The sequence below is a fragment of the Choloepus didactylus genome, chromosome 3, assembly GCF_015220235.1.
Source record: "Choloepus didactylus isolate mChoDid1 chromosome 3, mChoDid1.pri, whole genome shotgun sequence".
Taxonomy (NCBI): Eukaryota; Metazoa; Chordata; class Mammalia; order Pilosa; family Megalonychidae; genus Choloepus; species Choloepus didactylus.
The window spans coordinates 78,994,577-79,013,513 of record NC_051309.1 but is presented as its reverse complement, the minus strand read 5'-3'; the positions used below and the strand labels follow the sequence as shown (position 1 = coordinate 79,013,513).

The window sequence follows — 18,937 nt, the reverse complement described above, 5'->3', positions numbered from 1 at the left end:
TATATAATAAACTTTCAAAAACCTATAAGTGAATCATCCATATACAACCCCTCAACACTCCCACTCTTACTGTGTTCTAAAATATCTTTTTTGCTAACTCCCCTGCAGAACAACACAAATAAAACTAATATGTCTTTGATTCAATAAAATATAGAATAACAGAACCTCAGAACTGGAGGAAACATTAAAATCTAATGATCCCAACCCTCTAGTCAATATATGAAAATTTTCTACAATGATCCTAAATGGTAAGAGAGTAAAAAAAAAGGAATGTAACACTTTCCCTATCAAACACATATTCAAAAAAGTCACAACTCTTTGCATGTTTTTAGACATAATATTTAATTTGTAAAACTATTATAATAATGTTTAAAAACGGCATGAGATTTTCTTTTCATTCAAAGGGGCAAGAGTTAATAAAAAATTGGCAAATAATACTCTACCATTTCTAAATAAATTCTTATCTTTTTCCCTATCACTGCAGAGATAAGGAACTCAGCATCCCTAGAACTGGTCATTTTCAGGCAGCTCTGATTATTATATAGTATTTTTTTTCATGTTAAAAAAAAATCTGCTGTATCCTCTTTAAGTCATACTTTCTTTCTTCCATACCAAACATCCTCAGTTCATTAAACCACACCTCATGTGTCATCGTTTTTGGAAATTTTATCATCTTACATGCTCTCCTTTGGACATCATCCAGTCCATCAACTTTCCTCTTAAAGTTTAAACTCCAGAACATGATTCTTCAGTCTTGGTGTAAATCTATCTCTTCCCCTTACCTTGACACTATATTTTCTTTAATGTAACTTAAGGGTACATTTGTTTCATTTTCCCCCCAAAGCCACAATACATTATTGACCCACATTGACCTCTTTCCATAAATGATACTTAGTCATGTCTGTTAAAGTAATTATCTTATTCTGTCATCTCAAAGGCAGTCTGAATTTTCCATAATGAATTGACAAATGCTAACATAGGCACAATGGATCAATATGATGGTTGCCAAGAAACAGAATCCAGTTGATAGAAGTGAGTCAGATACATGTGTAACTCACCCAAGAAGTTATTCTTTCAAACCTGTAAGCAATTAGGGCAGGAAATACCCTGCTGATGACCTTCCAAATAAAATCCACTAAGGACTTACCTGCAGCTACTATGATAACATCTGCCAGCTGAGTATGGATCTTCATTTGTTCTTTGGGAGTATATCTGTGAGTTATTGTCACAGTTGCATCACCTGGAATGCAGAAGAACTTACATTAATGATTACTGAGATTTTTCAAATTTTATGAACTATCTAGAGGAGTTTAAGTTACTTCCTAAGAGTAGAAAAGTTGCTTTGAAGTGATAAAACCACTTTGAGAGCAAAAGCTAGATAAGGAAATATAGATAACCCAAAATATTGTACCTTTCAATTGAACCAGTGGAAAATCAAATGAGGCCATATAGGGCTAATTGCTGATCATCATAAGAAAGCTCAAAGGATCTGAACCCAGGATATGAAAATTCTTTGACTAGTTAATACACAGGAGCAGGGGATACAAAGATGAGACCTCTGTTCTTGAAGAACTCACTGGCTTGATAAAAAGACAGATACATAAATACTGAGAATAACAAAATAAGTGCATTAAAAATTGGATAAAATATTGCAGGAGCACAGGTAGGAGATTAATTCTGCCTGGAAGAGGTGTCAAGAAAAATTTCCGAAAGAGGCAATATATTTTTTTAGATCTTAGAGCATGAGAAGGAATATATTAATTAGGGAAGTGTGCCAGTTTGAATATATTGTGTCCCCCAAATGCCATTATCTTTGATGTAATCTTGTGTGGGCAGACTTTATCAGTGTTGATTAGACTGTAATTCTTTGAGTGTCTCTTTGGAATGCGCCCCGCCCAGCTGTGGGTGATGACCCTGATTGGATAATTTCCATGGAGGTGTGGCTCCGCCCATTCAGGGTGGGTCTAAGTTGATCAGTGGAGCCATATAAATGAGCTGACATAACAGAAGGAACTCAGTGCAGCTGAGAGTGAACTTCTGAAGAGGAACTACAGCCAAGAGGGACACTTTGAAGAAAGCACAGGAGCTGCAGATGAGAGACAGTTTGAAGACGGCTGTTGAAAGCAGACTCTTGCTCCGGAGAAGCTAAGAAAGGACAAATACTCCAAGTGCAACTAAGAGCGACATTTTTGAGGAACTGCAACCTAGAGAGGAACGTCCTGGGAAAAAGCCATTTTGAAACCAGAACTTTGGAGCAGACACCACTCACGTGCCTTCCCAGCTAACAGAGGTTTTCTGGACACCACTGGCCATCCTCCAGTGAAGGTACCTGATTACTGATGTGTTACCTTGGACACCTTATGGCCTTAAGACTATAACTGTGTAACCAAATAAACCCCCTTTATAAATGCCAGTCCATTTCTAATGTTTTGTATTCCAGCAGCATTAGCAAACTAGAACAGGAAGTAAGCAATTCCAAGCTAAAAGAATAGCAGGAAAAAATGGACCAATTTTGAAATTATGTGTTTAGGAAATGAGGAGGACTGGGACATAAAAGGAACCTTTAATACATGCTTTAGTAAAGTAACGTATGAATAAGAGGTTGACAATCTAAGAAATGCCAACTTTTAATGTGTAAGACAAGTAAGAGAAATAAGTGGAAGGCAGTAATGAGAAGCAGTTAAAGAAAGGACTTCCATGCAGAACATGGCTGTGTAAAACAGCATCTCTTTCTTCCTCCTAGGTAACTTGCAAATGTTACACAGTTAATAAAAATAAGAACAACAAAAACTACACAACCTCTAGTTTTAGCAAAACTTGAAGACAAATTTTCTACCACTTCCAAAAACATGTAAGAACTACAAAAAAGCAGCAGAGTTAGTGGATTCACAAAGGGAGAAACGGAGCAAAGGAGCCCAGGGAATAACAAAATGGCCAGCAGAGGCAGATTTCCAAAAATGCCTGTAAAAATACACTTCCTATAGGTGAAGAGATCATCCAAATATGCAAAATATGTATCTCTTATTTCTAGCAGAGAGAATGGGAGTAAAGGTCAGAAGACCTAGCGTAGTTCACAGTTGGCAGTAACACAAAGATGCATATGGAGGAGCCATTGCAAAAGGAAGCAGTCATTCTCTGTGAAAGTGGTGAGGAAGAATAGAAGGCTGCCCAGCCTCTCCTCCTCAACCCACATCAGAAGTATCCTGCAAATATCAGATCCAAGCAAATCCAACTCATTCAAAAATGAGCAATAAAAAATGATTTGATACACATCAATACAAGGATACTGAAGGGCCAGCCCAGGTGAATTTTGAGGGATAATGGAACTGTTCTGGTTTAGTGGTGGTTACATTATTATATGTATTTGCCTAAATTCATGAAACCATACCCCAGAAAGAGTGAATCTATATAATTTTTAAAAGCAAACAAAAGGCTACATAACAAATAAAGTAGAACCAAGAAAAAAAATGACAAAATAAAAAAAAATTAAGAAAAACAAAAACTTAGCAGCATACAAATAAATATAACAAAAATGTTGCCATAAAAAATGGAACATTATGACTAAATATCATACCAAAAATTTTTAAAATAAAAACTTACTAATTACAAAACCTCGGGGAAAAAGACTTGAATCCATGTAAAGAGCCCAAACTGACATACAATACTTAACACTGGATTTTAAAGATTAAAAAAGTGAATTCTAATAGCAACCAGGCAAAATTCAGATTTCTGCATTCAACACCAAAAAACGATGAACAATACCTACAGGAAGTTAATGTGAAGGAAAATGATAGTGAAGCATTTTATATCCAGTGAAATCTTCCTCCAAGATTAAAGGCTGCAGACAGTTTTGGAACTCAGGGAATATCGTTCCAATAAATTCATCCTGAGAAACATGCTAAAAAACAAACTTCAATTAATCAAAATATATTTGAGGAAACCGTTAAAAGAAATGTTCAAGAGTTTTCAATATATTTAATTATAAAACTAAGACTAAAAAGTAAGTGTGAGGAGAGGCAAGATAGTGGCATATAGAGGAGTGGAATTTAGTCAGTTCCCTGGAACAACTAATAAACAAGGAACAACTAGTAAATAATCTGGAATAACTGCTGGGGGACAACCGTGACGTCCACACATCATACACCAACCTGAATTGGGAGGAATGCCTGAGATTGCAGCATAGGATCTGTTAAGTACAAGTAGCAGAACCCTGCAAGAGCCCGCTCCCCCCATGGCAGGCTGAGCTGCAAAACCTCGCTGCGGTAGAAACTAGCAGCACTTTCCGAGCGAGTGATTATAGCTCAGCTGAGCTCCAACTGGAGTTTTAATTAACAAATGTGGACTGCTGAAAACAAGCTACAAACCCTTAACAAGCAGACAGGCTTTTAGTGACGAACGACATTAAAGAACCAGAAGAGTCATCTGTCCTGCGAAGGGGAGCTCAGAAAACCAGGTGTTATCTCTGCCTGATGCGTGAAACTGGGCGGCCATGCACTGGCTCCAAAAGGGGGCTTTCTGTCCCTTTTTCTCTCTTTCAACCTGAGAGGCTTGGAAGAGAGAGCCACAGCCATTTTCAGTTCGCAGCACTCTTAGCCAGACGGGTGGAGATAACAGAGTCAGAGAGATAGAAGAGCTATTCAAAGGCAAAAGATAACTCCCTAGTGGGGGGGTTTCTTCCCTGATAGGAAGAAGGTGGGGCCCAGCTCTACTACAAGTCTTCCCTTCAGAACTAGACCCCAGATCCTGGGGGAAAACAGCCAAAACAGGAACTAAAGGGGCCACACCTCCTTACACCAGTTGGGAGTGACAGGGTGGCAGGTGCCACCTGCTGGGCAGATTAGGAAAAGCACAGAGGCTAGAGACTTCACAGCAAAGTCAGTCAGTCTCTAAGACACACCCACAGGGAGACTTGAAACTGAATATAACCCCATTCTGAGATCTGAACCTGTTCTGGTCTGGGAAAATCTGATTGCGGTAACCAAAGAAACCAGATGTCTAGACAACAGAAAACTAAAACCAACAGTAGGAAAAATGAAAATATGGCCCAGTCAAAGGAATAAACTTACACCTCAATCAGGATATAGTTGAGATATTGTTTCACTTTAATGAAACAATCTATTAAAGATCTTCAAAGAGGTATGCTAAATCAAATCAAAAACCAAATCAACGAGTTCAGGGAAGATATAACAAAGGAGACAAAGGGTATAAAGAAAACAGTGGGTGAACATAAGTTAGAAATCAAAAGTTTGAAAAAACAACTGGCAGAATCTATGGAAATGAAAGGCACAACACAAGAGATGGAAAACACAGTGGAGACATATAACAGCAGATCTCAAGAGGCAGAAGAAAACACTCAGGAACTGGAGTATAAGACACCTGAAATCCTACACACAAAAGAACAGATAAGGAAAAGAATAGAAAATTACAAGCAAATCTCAGGGAATTGAATGACAACATGAAACTCATGAATAACGTGTCATGGGTATCCCAGATGGAGAAGAGAAGGGAAAGGGGGCAGAAGCAATAATAGAGGAAATAATCAATGAAAACTTCCCATCTCTTATGAAAGACATAAAATTACCCCAAACAGAATAGATCTGAATAGACCTACGCCAAGACACTTAATAATCAGATTATCAATCATCAAAGACAAAGAAAGAATCCTGAAAGCAGCAAGAGAAAGGGATCCATCACATACAAAGAAGCTTGATAAGACTATGTGCGGATCTCTCAGTAGAAACCATGGTGGCAAGAAGGAAGCGGTGTGATATATTTAAGATACTGAAAGAGAAAAACTGCCAACCAAGAATCCTATATCCGGCAAAACTGTCCTTCAAATATGAGGGAGAGTTCAAAATATTCTCTGACAAACAGACAATGAGAGAATTTGTGAACAAGATACCTGCTCTATAGGAAATACTAAAGGGATCACTACAGACAGATAGGAAAAGACAGGAGTGAGAGGTTTGGAACACAATTTTGGGTGATGGTAGCACAGCAATATACGTACACCAAACAAAGATAACTGTGAGTATGGTTGAAAAAGGAAAGTTAGGAGCACGTGGGACACCAGAAGGAAAGAGGAAAGATAAAGACTGGGACTGTATAACTCAGTGAAACCTAGAGTGCTCAACAATTGAGGTACCATACAAATTTGTTTTTACATGAGGGAGAATAAATGAATGTCAACTTTGCAAGGTGTTAAAAATAGGGTAGTATTGGGGAAAAAATACAATCAATGCAAACTAGAGACTATAGCTAACAGAAACATTGTATTATGCTTCCTTTAATGTACCAAAGGCAATATACCAATGCTAAATGCCTATAAGATGGGACATAAGGAGGGGTATGTGGGACTCTTGGCACCGGTGATGCTGTCTGACTCTTTTATTATACTTTAGTTTAATTCTGTCCTTCCTTTCATTGCTTTTTAGCTGTCATGCTTCTTTCTTTCTTTCTTTCTTTCTTTCTTTTTCTTTTTCTTTTGTCTCTCTACCTTCTTTGACTCTTCCTCCTTCTTTATGGAAGAAATGGAGATGTCCTCATATAGATAATGGTGATGGTGGTGAATACATAAATATGTAACTATACAGGGAACCATCGATTGTTTACTTAGGATGGAAAGTATGGTGGGTAAACAAAATCATCTTTAAAAAAATGGGTTGATGAAGAAACCTTGAGGGCACTATATTGAGTGAAATAAGTCAGTCACATAAGGACAAATATTGCATGGTCTCACTGATATGAACTAATTATTATATGTAAACACATAGACATGAAATATAAGTTAACAGGATATAGAATGAGGCTAAGGAATGGAGAGCTGTTGTTTATTATGAGCTGAGTGTTCAACTAGGTTGAACCTAAGTGTTTGGAAGTAGACAGAAGTGACAGTAGCACATTATTGTGAGAATAACTAACAGTGCTGAATGGTGTGTGAATGTGGTAGAAAGGGGAAGCTTAGAGTCATGTATGTCACCAGAAGGAAAGTTGGAGGTTAAAAGATGGGAATATATAAAACAGTGAATCTTGTGGTGGACAATGTCTGTAATTAACTGTACAAATATTAGACATCTCTTTCATGAACTACAACAAATGTATGACACTATAACTAGAAGCTAATAATAGAGGGGTGTTCTAGTTTGCTAATGCTGCAGAATGCAAAACACCAGAGAAGGATAGGCTTTTATAAAACGGGGGTTTATTTTGCTACACAGTTACAGTCTTAAGGCCACAAAGCGTCCAAGGTAACACCTCAGCAATTGGGTACCTTCACCGGAGGATGGCCAATAGCGTCCAGAAAACCTCTGTTAGCTAGGAAGGCAGCTGGCGTCTGCTCCAAAGGTCTGGCCTCAAAATGGCCTTCTTCCAGGACGTTCCTCTCTAGCAAGCTTGCTCCTCTTCCAAACATCACTCACAGCTGCACTCCCTTAGTTCCCTCTCTCTGAGTCAGCTCATTTATATGGCTCCACTGATCAAGGCCCACCCTGAATGGGCGGGGCCACGCCTCCATGGGAACATCTCATCAAAATCATCACCCACAGCTGGGTGGGGCACATTCCAAGCAAATCTAACCAGCACCAAAACGTCTCCCCACAAGACTACAAAGACAATGGCATTTGGGGGACACAATACATTCAAACCGGCACAAGGGGTATATAGGGAAAAAATATATACCTATTGCAAACCATGTACTACAGTTAACAGTATTTTAACGTTCTTTCATCAACAGTAACAAATGTACTATACCAATACTATGAGTCAATAATGGAGGGTGGTTAGGGGTAGGGGAGAAACTGAGTTTTCTTTTTTGTGCTTATTTCTTTTCTGGAGTAATGAAAATGTTCTAAAAATTGGAAAAAAAATAATTGTGATGATGGATGCACCTCTGTATGATGGTACCATGGGCAACTGACTGTGCATTCTGGATATCTGGATAATTGTATGGTACGTGAACAATCCCAATAAAATAAAATCAAAAAAAAAAAAAAAGTGTGAGGATTGAGTGACAGACAAAATGAAAGTGCTATTTGCTCTAACTCTGAGGAAATAACGCAAGCAACAAATTTAGAATGAGAAGAGGAAAGATGAGAGAGTTTGCTGACTGCTTCATATATACTACCTAGAAGTCAAAAGATACTGTTTAAAGCTGACCAACCAAGTAACATAAGTATATTAACATTTACTAGTACAACATAAACACTAAGGAAAACAATTTTTATTTAAAAATATCAGATAAGAGGCAAAAGAGATTGGCTCAAAGACAAAAATGAAATATTTTATATCATTGTTTACATTAGAGTACCAATAGATATAATCTTATGAAAGAGAAAACTAAGACTGCTGTACAAAGTTACAATTATTAAGATAATATCAGAATCATACACCAAAAAATTAAAAAGTAAATAAAACCATAAAAGCAATAAAGAGAAAAGAATGTATGACAGTTAAGATCATATATATTTGTCACAATAATAAATATAAATTTGCCTAAGTCATCCATTTAAAAGAACAAGGTTTTCAGATTGAATTATAAAGAAAAATATAATTCTGTACTTCACATAAGACACATCTGAGACAAAATTATTCAGAAATGTTGAACATTTAAAAGGCAGCTAAAGAAATAGCAGTGACATGGGGGGGGAATAAAGGATGATGCTCTTATGATCAAAACGGAGAAGTTCAACATTAAACAGGACAAAGAAGTAACTTATAATGCAAGAGGGGTGACTGAAATAAGGGTACAACACTGATAAATATATAAGCAACAAATAAAATAAAAATGTAATTCATAAAACAGAAATTATAGGAGACATATACAGAAATAGAAATACATTGTTTTATCTTAATTTAATTCACTTCTCTCAAGCCATAATGGATCAAGAATATAGAAAATTTAAATAATATAATTAAAGACATCAATATATAATTCCAATATATCAAACTCTAAAAATAGATAATACATTTTCGTATCATGTGCCCAAAGAAGATATTGTTTGAAAATGGTTGTAATTTTGGCTTTGTAGCCAAAACTAAAACAAAAAAGTAGAAATATGATAATTTTATTTGATCACCACTCAGTAAAGTGATAATTATTGACAAAGTCAGAAATAAAAAGACACTTTCACCCAGAATTTTTTTTAAAATACTAGTTTAAACAATCCTTGGATCAAAAAGAAAATACAAAACAACATTGAAAAATTTCTAGCAACATTGATAATGAAAGTACTGCATATTAGATCCCATAAAATATAGATAAAGTAATTAGGGTATAATTTATAGATCTAAATTAAAATATCACTAAAACAGGGATAAGAAATAAATGAATCAATAATTTCACTAACAGCAATAAAATAAATATTAAAAATATTAATATATAAAAATTTAAAATTTATTTAATAAATAAATCAAAATTTGAATACTATTATAAACAATGAGATAATTCAATAAATTAGTCAAGTAAAAAACTCATATACACAAAACACTGACAATACCAAATGTTGGTGAGGATTGGAGCAATAGAAATTCTCATTCATTGCTGGTGGGAACGCAAAATGGTACCACTTTGGAAGACAATTTGGCAGTTTCTTATGAATCTAAATAGGCTTATCATATGATTCAGACTCAAAGGACTTGAAAACTTACATCCACACAAAACCCCCACATCAATGTTTACAGCAGCTTTTTCATAATTGCCAAAAATTGGAAGCAATCAAGATGCCCTTCCATAAGTAAATGGATAAACAAACTGTGACACATCTATACAATGGAATATTACTCAGCAATAAAAAGAAATGGACTATCATGCCACAGAAAAACATAAGAACCTTAAATACATACTGCTAAGTAAAAGAAGCCAGTCTGAAACAAAAAAAGCTACAACCTGTATGATTTCAACTGTATGACATTCTGGATAAGGCAAAACTATAAGCTAGTAAAAAGATCAATGGTTGTCACAGGTTGGGGTGGGGGACAGATGGCATGAATATGTGAAGCACAGGGCATTTCTAGGGCAGTAAAAGTATTGTGTATCATACCATAATGGTGTATACATGACATTACGCATCTTTCAAAACCCATAAAACTGTTTACACAAACATGTACCCTAATGTAAACTATAGACTATTGTGGCTAATAAATGTATCAATACTGGTTAATCAATTGTAACCAATAAACCACACTCAAGCAAGATGTTAACAATAGGTGAAACTATGTATGGGGTGACTTGTATGGGAACCCTGTATTTTCTGCATAATTTTTCTGTAAACCTAAAACTGCTCTCAAAATAGTTAATTATTTAAAAATTAATATATAGAAATTAATAGCTTTCACATCTAATAAGTAAGAAGATATAAAGGAAGAAAAGACCCCATGATTATAGCAGTACAAAAGATAAAATAAATAGAAATAAGCTTAACAAGAAATACGCAAAGTTTCTGTGGAAAAAGAAAATCCTTAGAACACCACCAAAAGACACAAATATTTACTCTTGATTGATCACAGTTTCTGACTAGAGTGATATCGTACCATGGAAAGGCTCTCAAGCCTGCTATTCAGTAGACCTGACAATAACAAAAGATAGGTGAACCAAAAGAGTTAAAAACAAAAGTGTTCAAATAGTACCTCAGACTCTTCTGCCTTGGACCCTTGCTGGTATCTTGATATCTGCCGCCGGTCCTGAGACCTAGCTATCCTGCAAACTATAATCTTACTTAACTTATTTGGCATCGTGAAAATTATTATTTCCATTTCAAAACTCTGATCTCCCATTACTTTTCTTCAACTAATCCTTTGGCTGGCTGCATCAAATCTTTTCTATCTCCTTAGCTTTTTCTCTAGAGTCACCAGCACTAACAAGTTGCAGCAGCTGCTCTGTAGAAGGATGCATTTCTCCGACATTCAGATGACTTTTCCTCCACACTCAGTTTTATCCTCTTATTGTGAATATGGTAACAGCCTAGATGAGGTCCTACATTTTCTAATTATCACACAGAACCAGATATAAATGCAGGATAAGCAGTGTCTTAAGCAACTACTTTGTGTCCCAGTGCTTGATATGTTTGTAAGACATATGAAGAATAAAAGGTTTATAACCTATCTCCTAGAACATTATAGTTTAGTTAGAAATTAATAATCACCTTGTGAGCAAGTTACATTTCTTACTATGCAAAAGTCCACAGTCAAGAATTGTCTACTCAGATACCTGAGCAGTTTTCTAGACTATCATCACCTCCGGAATTTATGCAAAATAGTATATCATAATCAAAAAGGTTTTGGCAATTAACACAGAGTGCCAATTTGAGGAAAATATTTACTATTAAAAAAAAACACAAAGCAAGAACAAAGAGTACAGTATCATTCATTTTAGAGGATCATTTTTTCTTGTTTAAATTAGTTAAATGAGTTAACTTTTGTTGGATACTTCCAAGCCATTCCCTACCCTCATTTATTCAGTAGTGAAGAAATAATCCCAGAACCCTGCTAGGAAATGAGGATACTCAATCCTCTACTCTCAAATGGAAAGCAGATACATAAATAATGACAATAATACAGTATGATAAACTACTTTAGAAGGAGGTATAAATTACAGGGCTGGCACAGACCACTGTTATCTAGTTTAGCTAAGGAGGGCCTATGGATAGTTAAAGGTCTTAGAGAAGGCAGTTTCTTGATGTAAGTAGGAATTTGTTTCCCTTCTGCTTCAATTCCTTTAACCATGCTTTTTCTACCCTTTTCCATTCATAGATCATTTTCCATGAAAATGTAAGGAGAGAATATTACTTACCCCTGACTGTTAGAAACTTTTTCCTTATAAGAGCTGAAATCTACCTTTTCACAGCTCCTACCATAATTCTAGAACTGTCCTCTGCAACAACACAAGTCTAAACATCCTTTTCCAGAGGCAAGTCTTAAATACCTGCTTGTACCTGCATTGTATCTGCAGGTGAAGCAAAATGGCAAACCCAACCTGAGCTAGAACCTCATGTGTAGGGTTTTGCTTTGTCACTTCCTCTGGATAAGGGAAAGCTGAGTCATTCCAAATACATTAATTCAAGCCATGATCTAATTTAAAGAAGAAATTACTGAGCGGGAACCTCAGTACTTGCCAGCAGAACAGCACCCAATGGAGAAAAGAAGCCTGAGTTCTGATTTTGGACAAATGTCTCCAGAGACCTAAAGATTTTGGATTTGAACATGTATGTCTTTTTATTTCCATAATAGCAAATTGTTAATGTGTCTTTAAGGGAAAAATAAAAATAAAAACCTTTTTACAGAAGCTAAGTGGGCAAAGCCAAAACATAAGTGATTAGAAAAATAAACCCTTATATAAGAACCTACTACAAGTCTAGTACTCTCCTAGTGCTTTAACTCATGCAATCCTCACAAAACTCTAAGTAGAAACTGTTATTATTTGCATTTTGACAAATGAGAAAACCAAGGCATAGAGAAGATAAGTAATTTGTACAAAATCATATGACTATTAAATACAAGTGCCAGATTTCAAACCCATATAGTCTGGATCTAGCATCCAAGCTCCTAATCATTTCACTATGTGACCTCCATGTTGGACAGGGTTAGTAAACACTGTTTTCACATATGTCAGCAGACTATCACCTGACTCTTCTAGGAAGCCAGTGTGAGATCTTGGATTATACTTCTTTTTCTTAGGGATGAATTCTGCCTTCAGATCTCACCTGGCACATACTGGTAGTACTGGTAAGCGAGTATCTAATGACAGAAAACACACGTGTCACTACTACAGAAAGGATGGTTTTGACTTTAATTTCCTTATTGCTTTTGTAAAATGATCAAGAGACCCATTTCTCAGATTTACTGCACTCTCTTGACTCCTGAATTCCATTTAATGTAGGCTTTCAATTTCAATTTCAGCTGCTTTTTCGAGATTAAATTGTTTGAATAATTTTAGATAAAATTACAGAACACTCGGATCCAAGTCTTCCTGTCATGTTTAAAATGGGATTAGGCTTTAATGCCTTCATATCTGGTCAAGACCCAGCTGGTTTGATTCGCTTTATATCAACCCTCACTGTCATTTATCTTCCAAATGACTTGGGCTCCTAGGTGGATGATAGCTAAGTAGTATGGATCACTTTGAATTAGTCAAATTCCATCTCAAGCTCACTGCTTTTAAACATCTACCAAAAGTTCCTTTGACAGGAAGGATATCAGGGAGGACTGACTGAATCAGCCCATCAGTTTCTCCAGATATTTTTAAAACCTGCCCCTGAATTTAGCAATAAATTATTGAATTGAAATTACTGATTCATTTATCTAACAAAGGTAAGACACACATAAATGAATACATTTAACATTTTACATAATAAAAAGTTCTATGAAGAAAAGCAGCAGGGGCAGTGGATGGAGAGTGACGGCAAGGGTACTAGTTTGATAAGGTGGTTAGGGATGGCCTGAGGAGGTTAACATTTGAACAGAAACCTGAAAGAAGTGAAGAAAGAAATCATGTCAATAACTTGGAAAAGAGCATTACAGGGAGAGGGAAAACCAAATGCAAAGGCCCTGAGACATAGACATGGTCATATATGATGTTTTCCAGGAAACCACAAAGGCTGGTGTGTCTGTAGTTCAGTGACAGAAAGTGGTAGGAAACAGTTAGGACGTGTAGCCCAGGATCAGATCATGTAAGGACTCACAGATCATTGTAAGGAGTATGGGTTTTATTCTGGGTGTTATGTGAAGCTGTGAATGATTAAGAGCTACTGTGTGGAAAAAAGACTGCATATGGGAAATAGGACCAGGACGGATGAGGAAAATGAGTTGGTAAATATTACAATATTCCTACTGAGAGAAAATGATTGCCTGGACGAGGATCTTATTGGTGGAGATAGTGAGATCATGGTATATTTTGCAAAGATTGCTAATGGATAAGGCAAGGGATGTAAGAGAGAAGTCAAGGATGGCTTGAGCATCTGGGGAATGAAATCAAAAGTGAGGTTTTTGGACATGTTAAGTTTGAAATGTCTATGGGCCATCCAAGGGGGGATGTCAACGAGACACTGGATTGTTTACATGGGTCTAGAATATAGAGGACATACGGATGGTATTTAAAGCTATGTAGCTGGAAGGGATTACCTGGGAAATGATTCCAGAAAATAAAAGTAAGCCCAGGACTCATTTCAATATTTTGAGAAGTCATTAATAACCCTGACTGCATAGAATCTTCTATGGCACTTTCTAAAAAAAAATACTAATGCTCAGGTCAAAGAGTTAAACCCTGAGAACATTGTATTGAACAGGCATTCTCAGACCTAAACATTAGAATTTTTAAGGAGTCATCTAAAAAAAAAATTGATGTTCAGGTCTGTACCAGTTTGAATATATTGTGTCCCCCAAACACCATTATCTTTGATGTAATCTTGTGTGGGCAGATGTTATCAGTGTTGATTAGACTGTAGTTCTTTGAGTGTTTCTTTGGAATGTGCCCCACCCAGCTGTGGGTGATGACTCTGACTGGATAATTTCCATGGAGGTGTTGCTCCGCCCATTCAGGGTGGGTCTAAGTTGATCAGTGGAGCCATATAAATGAGCTGATATAACAGAAGGAAATGAGTGCAGCTGTGAGTGATGTTTTGAAGAGGAGCTACAGCTAAGAGGGACACTTTGAAGAAAGCACAGAAGCTGCAGATGAGAGACATTTTGAACACGGCTGTTGAAAGCAGACTCTTGCTCTGGAGAAGCTGAGAGAGGACAAATATCCCAAGTGCAACCAAGAGTGACATTTTTGAGGAATTGCAACCTAGAGAGGAACGTCCTGGGAGAAAGCCATTTTGAAACCAGAACTTTGGAGCAGACGCCAGCCACGTGCCTTCCCAGCTAACAGAGGTTTTTCAGACACCATCGGCCATCCTCCAGCGAAGGTACCCAATTGTTGATGTGTCACCTTGGACACTTTATGGCCTTAAGACTGTAACTGTGTGACCAAATAAACCCCCTTTTATAAAAGCCAACCCATCTCTGGTGTTTTGCATTCCAGCAGCATTAGCAAACTAGAACAAGGTCCTACTTCTAAGGATTTTGATGTAATTGGTCTGGGTTGAGTTCAGGCAACTACAATTTTAAAAGCCTCCAAATGAGTAGTGGGCAACCAGGTTGAAAACTACCAGTTTAGAAGTTGGGACGAGGAGGACAACCCAGACACAGAGAGTGAGGAAAAAAGTCTAGTGAGGTAAGAGAATGTAAGCTAGTGGTGGCATTATATCTGTGCTTCAACACTAAGAGAAACAGCCCTTTAAAATGTGGCCATTTTAATTTAAAAGTATGTTAAGAACAATACTCAGTATATTAATTACACCATTTGGAAGGACCCTCAGGAGAAATTACTTTCTGATTTTAATATCAGAAAAGGTTTTATTTATTCTGAGCATGTGTTTATTTTTAATCTGAAAGATACTTAATTGAGTAACTATTCATTTTTTCCTGTCCCAAAGCTTTAAGGATAAAATTAAAGACCCAACTATATCAAGTGTAGTTTGGACTCAAATAAATTCACCAAACATATATTCAGAACTAGTATATACAAAGAACTGAGTTTAACAGTGGGAATATATCCATCAAGACATAAGGATGTGCCTATTTTTAGTACTAGCCTTATCCTTGGCCCCATTTTAGTTTCAATGCTTTCTTCTTCTTTATCTTTCTTAATTATTTCTCATTTGCGTTGTGCTTTATATATTGTTTGGCCCACCTTAAATACTTTTCAGGATAAGTACACTAATAATAGCTAATATTTATTGGGTAGTTACTATTTGTAAGTACCTAAGTTCTTTATATGTATTAACTCATTTAATTCTCTAAACACCATATATCTTTATCTCACAGGAAAGGCAGAAACAGAATTTGAACTCCTACAATATGACTGGAAAGTTTGTGCTCATTAACACTAGGGTCTCCTGCTCCAGGGGTCAATCCATCTTTACCAATCAAGACCACAACAATGTGGTCTTGGCAGTCATAAATGAAGATGTTGGCTTGGAAGTTTTGTTTTTTAGGATTATTTTCCTGTTAACAGGATGGAATGTGCTGAATCATCCTCACAAATCAATTCCCCAGATGACTAATACATGGTACCAAATTTCCAGGTCAGGATTGATAGTGGTATTGCTGATTGTGAAACATATTTTAAGCTATACAAAACTACCTAAATTTTAAACATTCAGACCCTTCCATGACCTAGTCAAATGAGCTAGCCAACTCAGCTGTGGGACAAGGGATACGTGCTAGCAAGAGCCACAGGTATTTCCTTTCCTTTCTAGTTGGTTTGGCTAGAAGATATGCATGTGAGGTCTGTTTGTTAAAGTTATAGATTTTGCTTTCATTTTCTGCTTTCCAAGATTAACATATGAATTTAATCTCAGGAATATTACTACAATATGTGACTCTGCAAATGTGCTTGCAAGATCTTAAATTAAGTATGTCTAAGGTACATGTATTTGAGTGATAAATGCAGACATTGTGAAGAACAGTGTGCTATTTATTGCCCTCCATTCATCCTCTCCATGGAAAAAGGCTATGGATACTAGTATTGTGAGGCAAACAAGTGTTTATTGTGGGGGAAAAGTTTCCACCCAAATACTTGGTTTTTTCAGTCATTGATAGTGACTTACTTTAAATCCATACCCTATGGTCTTCTCAATACTGGCACAGTACTCAGCATATAGACACTAGATAAATTTTGTTGATTAATTGACTAGATGCATTACTACATGCCAAACCCTGTGCTAAATCTCAGAGACACAAAAAAGTGTAAGACAAAATATTTGTTGTTAAGAAGCTCATGCTTATTATGTGTGTTCAGGAAGGAAGAAGATGTAGACCATCAATATGCACTAGGATTAGTACATATATATGTACAAAGTGCAGAAGCTGGAAGATCTAAGCTGCATCTTGAAGGAATGGGTGGGAGAGGGAGGAAAGAGGGGTGAGTGAGGAAATCAGCACTCCACACAGAGGTAACAGAATACATAATGACAAGAAGGCATGGAAGAAATCATATATTTAGGGAACAATGCATAGTTCTATGTAGCTTCAGCATGAGGTAGCAGGGAGGAGGTGACCAGCAGAATGGCTGAAAAGGTAGGTTGGAGCAGTGATACCTTAAACTAAACAATCAAGCTTATAGACAATAGAAAAGGGGTGCTTTGTGCTGATGATAAAACAAATGCCTTGTAAGCTGAGGTCATGGGGAAAGAGAGAAAATGAAAGGGAAAGATAAAGATTGGGGATTCACTTTACATTTTAAATAATGTTCAATGTGATTTTCAACAGTGTAACAGTCTCAGTTGCCTAATGGTAGAATACATGTTATTTTCTAAGTATAGAGCTTTTCAGTTACTAACTGGCTGAATTTAGGAAACATTGGAAATAAAACAGTGCTCCTATTATTCAGCTTTGAAAATGAGACTAGAACAGTCATTTTTTTTTTCTTTTTCATCTACCACCTTCCACTACCCAAATACAAAGTTGTAATTCAATCAAGTCAACAAGGAGGCATCCCAAAACATAGTATTGCCAAAATCTTGTCATGAATACTTCTAACTTGGGGGTAGTGAGATGGGAGGAGTAGCGACTAAATGCCTGCCCCAGTTTGACAATAGTTCCTTCACAGAAGCAGCAAACATCCCACACTGCTGCCAAAAGGTGGCAATCTAGGCTAAGTGTCTTGGTCCCAGTGGTGTGATGGCTTTGAGCGACTCCTGCATCCCCGGGCATTCCTATTTGGCTCCTCTCTTTGAAACCCAAGAGAGCCTGGCCAAAATTGGCACTGGGCTGAACTTAATCACACATACCACTCACATCACATTGCACAGCTTCAAATATCCACTGCGGTATTACCACCTGAAGGCAAACCCTTTAGATGGAATGATATGTTCCCAGGTTGGCAAAAAAATGTTCCTTTTCACAACCTGAGTAACTTCTCAGAAAGGAAAGGTATTCAATTGGCAACAACCTTGTGGTTTTCCATTTAGGGTTCTTGTGCCAGTTTGAATGTATTATGTCCCCCCAAATGCCATTATCTTTGATGTAGTCTTGTGTGGGTGGACCTATCAGTGTTAATTAGACTATAAGTCTTTGAGTGTTTCCATGGAGATGCGCTGTACCCAACTGTGGATGATGACTCTGATTGGATAACTTCCATGGAGGTGTTGGCCCGCCCATTGGGTGGGTCTGAATTAAATTACTGGAGCACTATATAAGATCAGACAGAGGCAGCAAGCAGCTACAGCCAAGAGGGACACTTTGAAGAAAGCAGAGGAGCTGCAGATGAAAGACAGTTTGAAGATGGCCGTTGAAAGCAGACCCTTGCTACAGAGAAGCTAAGAGAGGACAAATATCCCAAGTGCAACTAAAAGTGACATTTTTGAGGAACTGCAGCCTAGAGAGGAACGTTCTGGTAGAAAGCCATTTTGAAACCAGAACTTTGGAGCAGACGCCAGCCACGTGCCTTCCCAGCTAACACAGGTTTTCCGGACATCATTGGCCATCCTCCAGTGAAGGTACCCGATTGCCGATGTGTTACCTTGGACACTTTATGGCCTTAAGACTGTAACCGTGTAGCCAAACAAACTCCCTTTTATAAAAGCCAATCCATCTCTGGTGTTTTGCATTCTGGCAGCATTAGCAAACTAGAACAGTGCTCCTCATGCCTAGATAACTGGAAGATAGAGCATCATTGCATTCTCATACTGCAATTCACTTGTTCAAATTCATTTCTCAGCAAATTTGAATTTGTTTTAGAATACCTATGCACATTATTTTCATTTTGTACTTTTTCTTCTTTACTTTGGCACAATAGAATACTATGCCACTCTAGTGTGAATGGAATTCACAGGCAGAGTTTTAAGTATCTAAAACAATATAGAAAAAAGTCCTGAGTTACAAAAAGTTGCAGTAGAAGTAC

General features: G+C 37.0%; 1 protein-coding gene across 2 annotated transcripts in view; it reads right to left on the bottom strand.

Annotated features, from left to right (window-relative positions):
• Nucleotides 1-18,937, bottom strand: part of MTHFD2L (methylenetetrahydrofolate dehydrogenase (NADP+ dependent) 2 like) — a 149,847-nt gene that overhangs the window by 70,064 nt on the left and 60,846 nt on the right. For both annotated transcript variants that reach the window (XM_037829974.1, XM_037829973.1), the window contains one exon: nucleotides 1,148-1,240. In XM_037829974.1, the coding sequence (XP_037685902.1) occupies nucleotides 1,148-1,240 (93 nt within the window). The remainder of the gene's footprint in view (nucleotides 1-1,147; nucleotides 1,241-18,937) is intronic.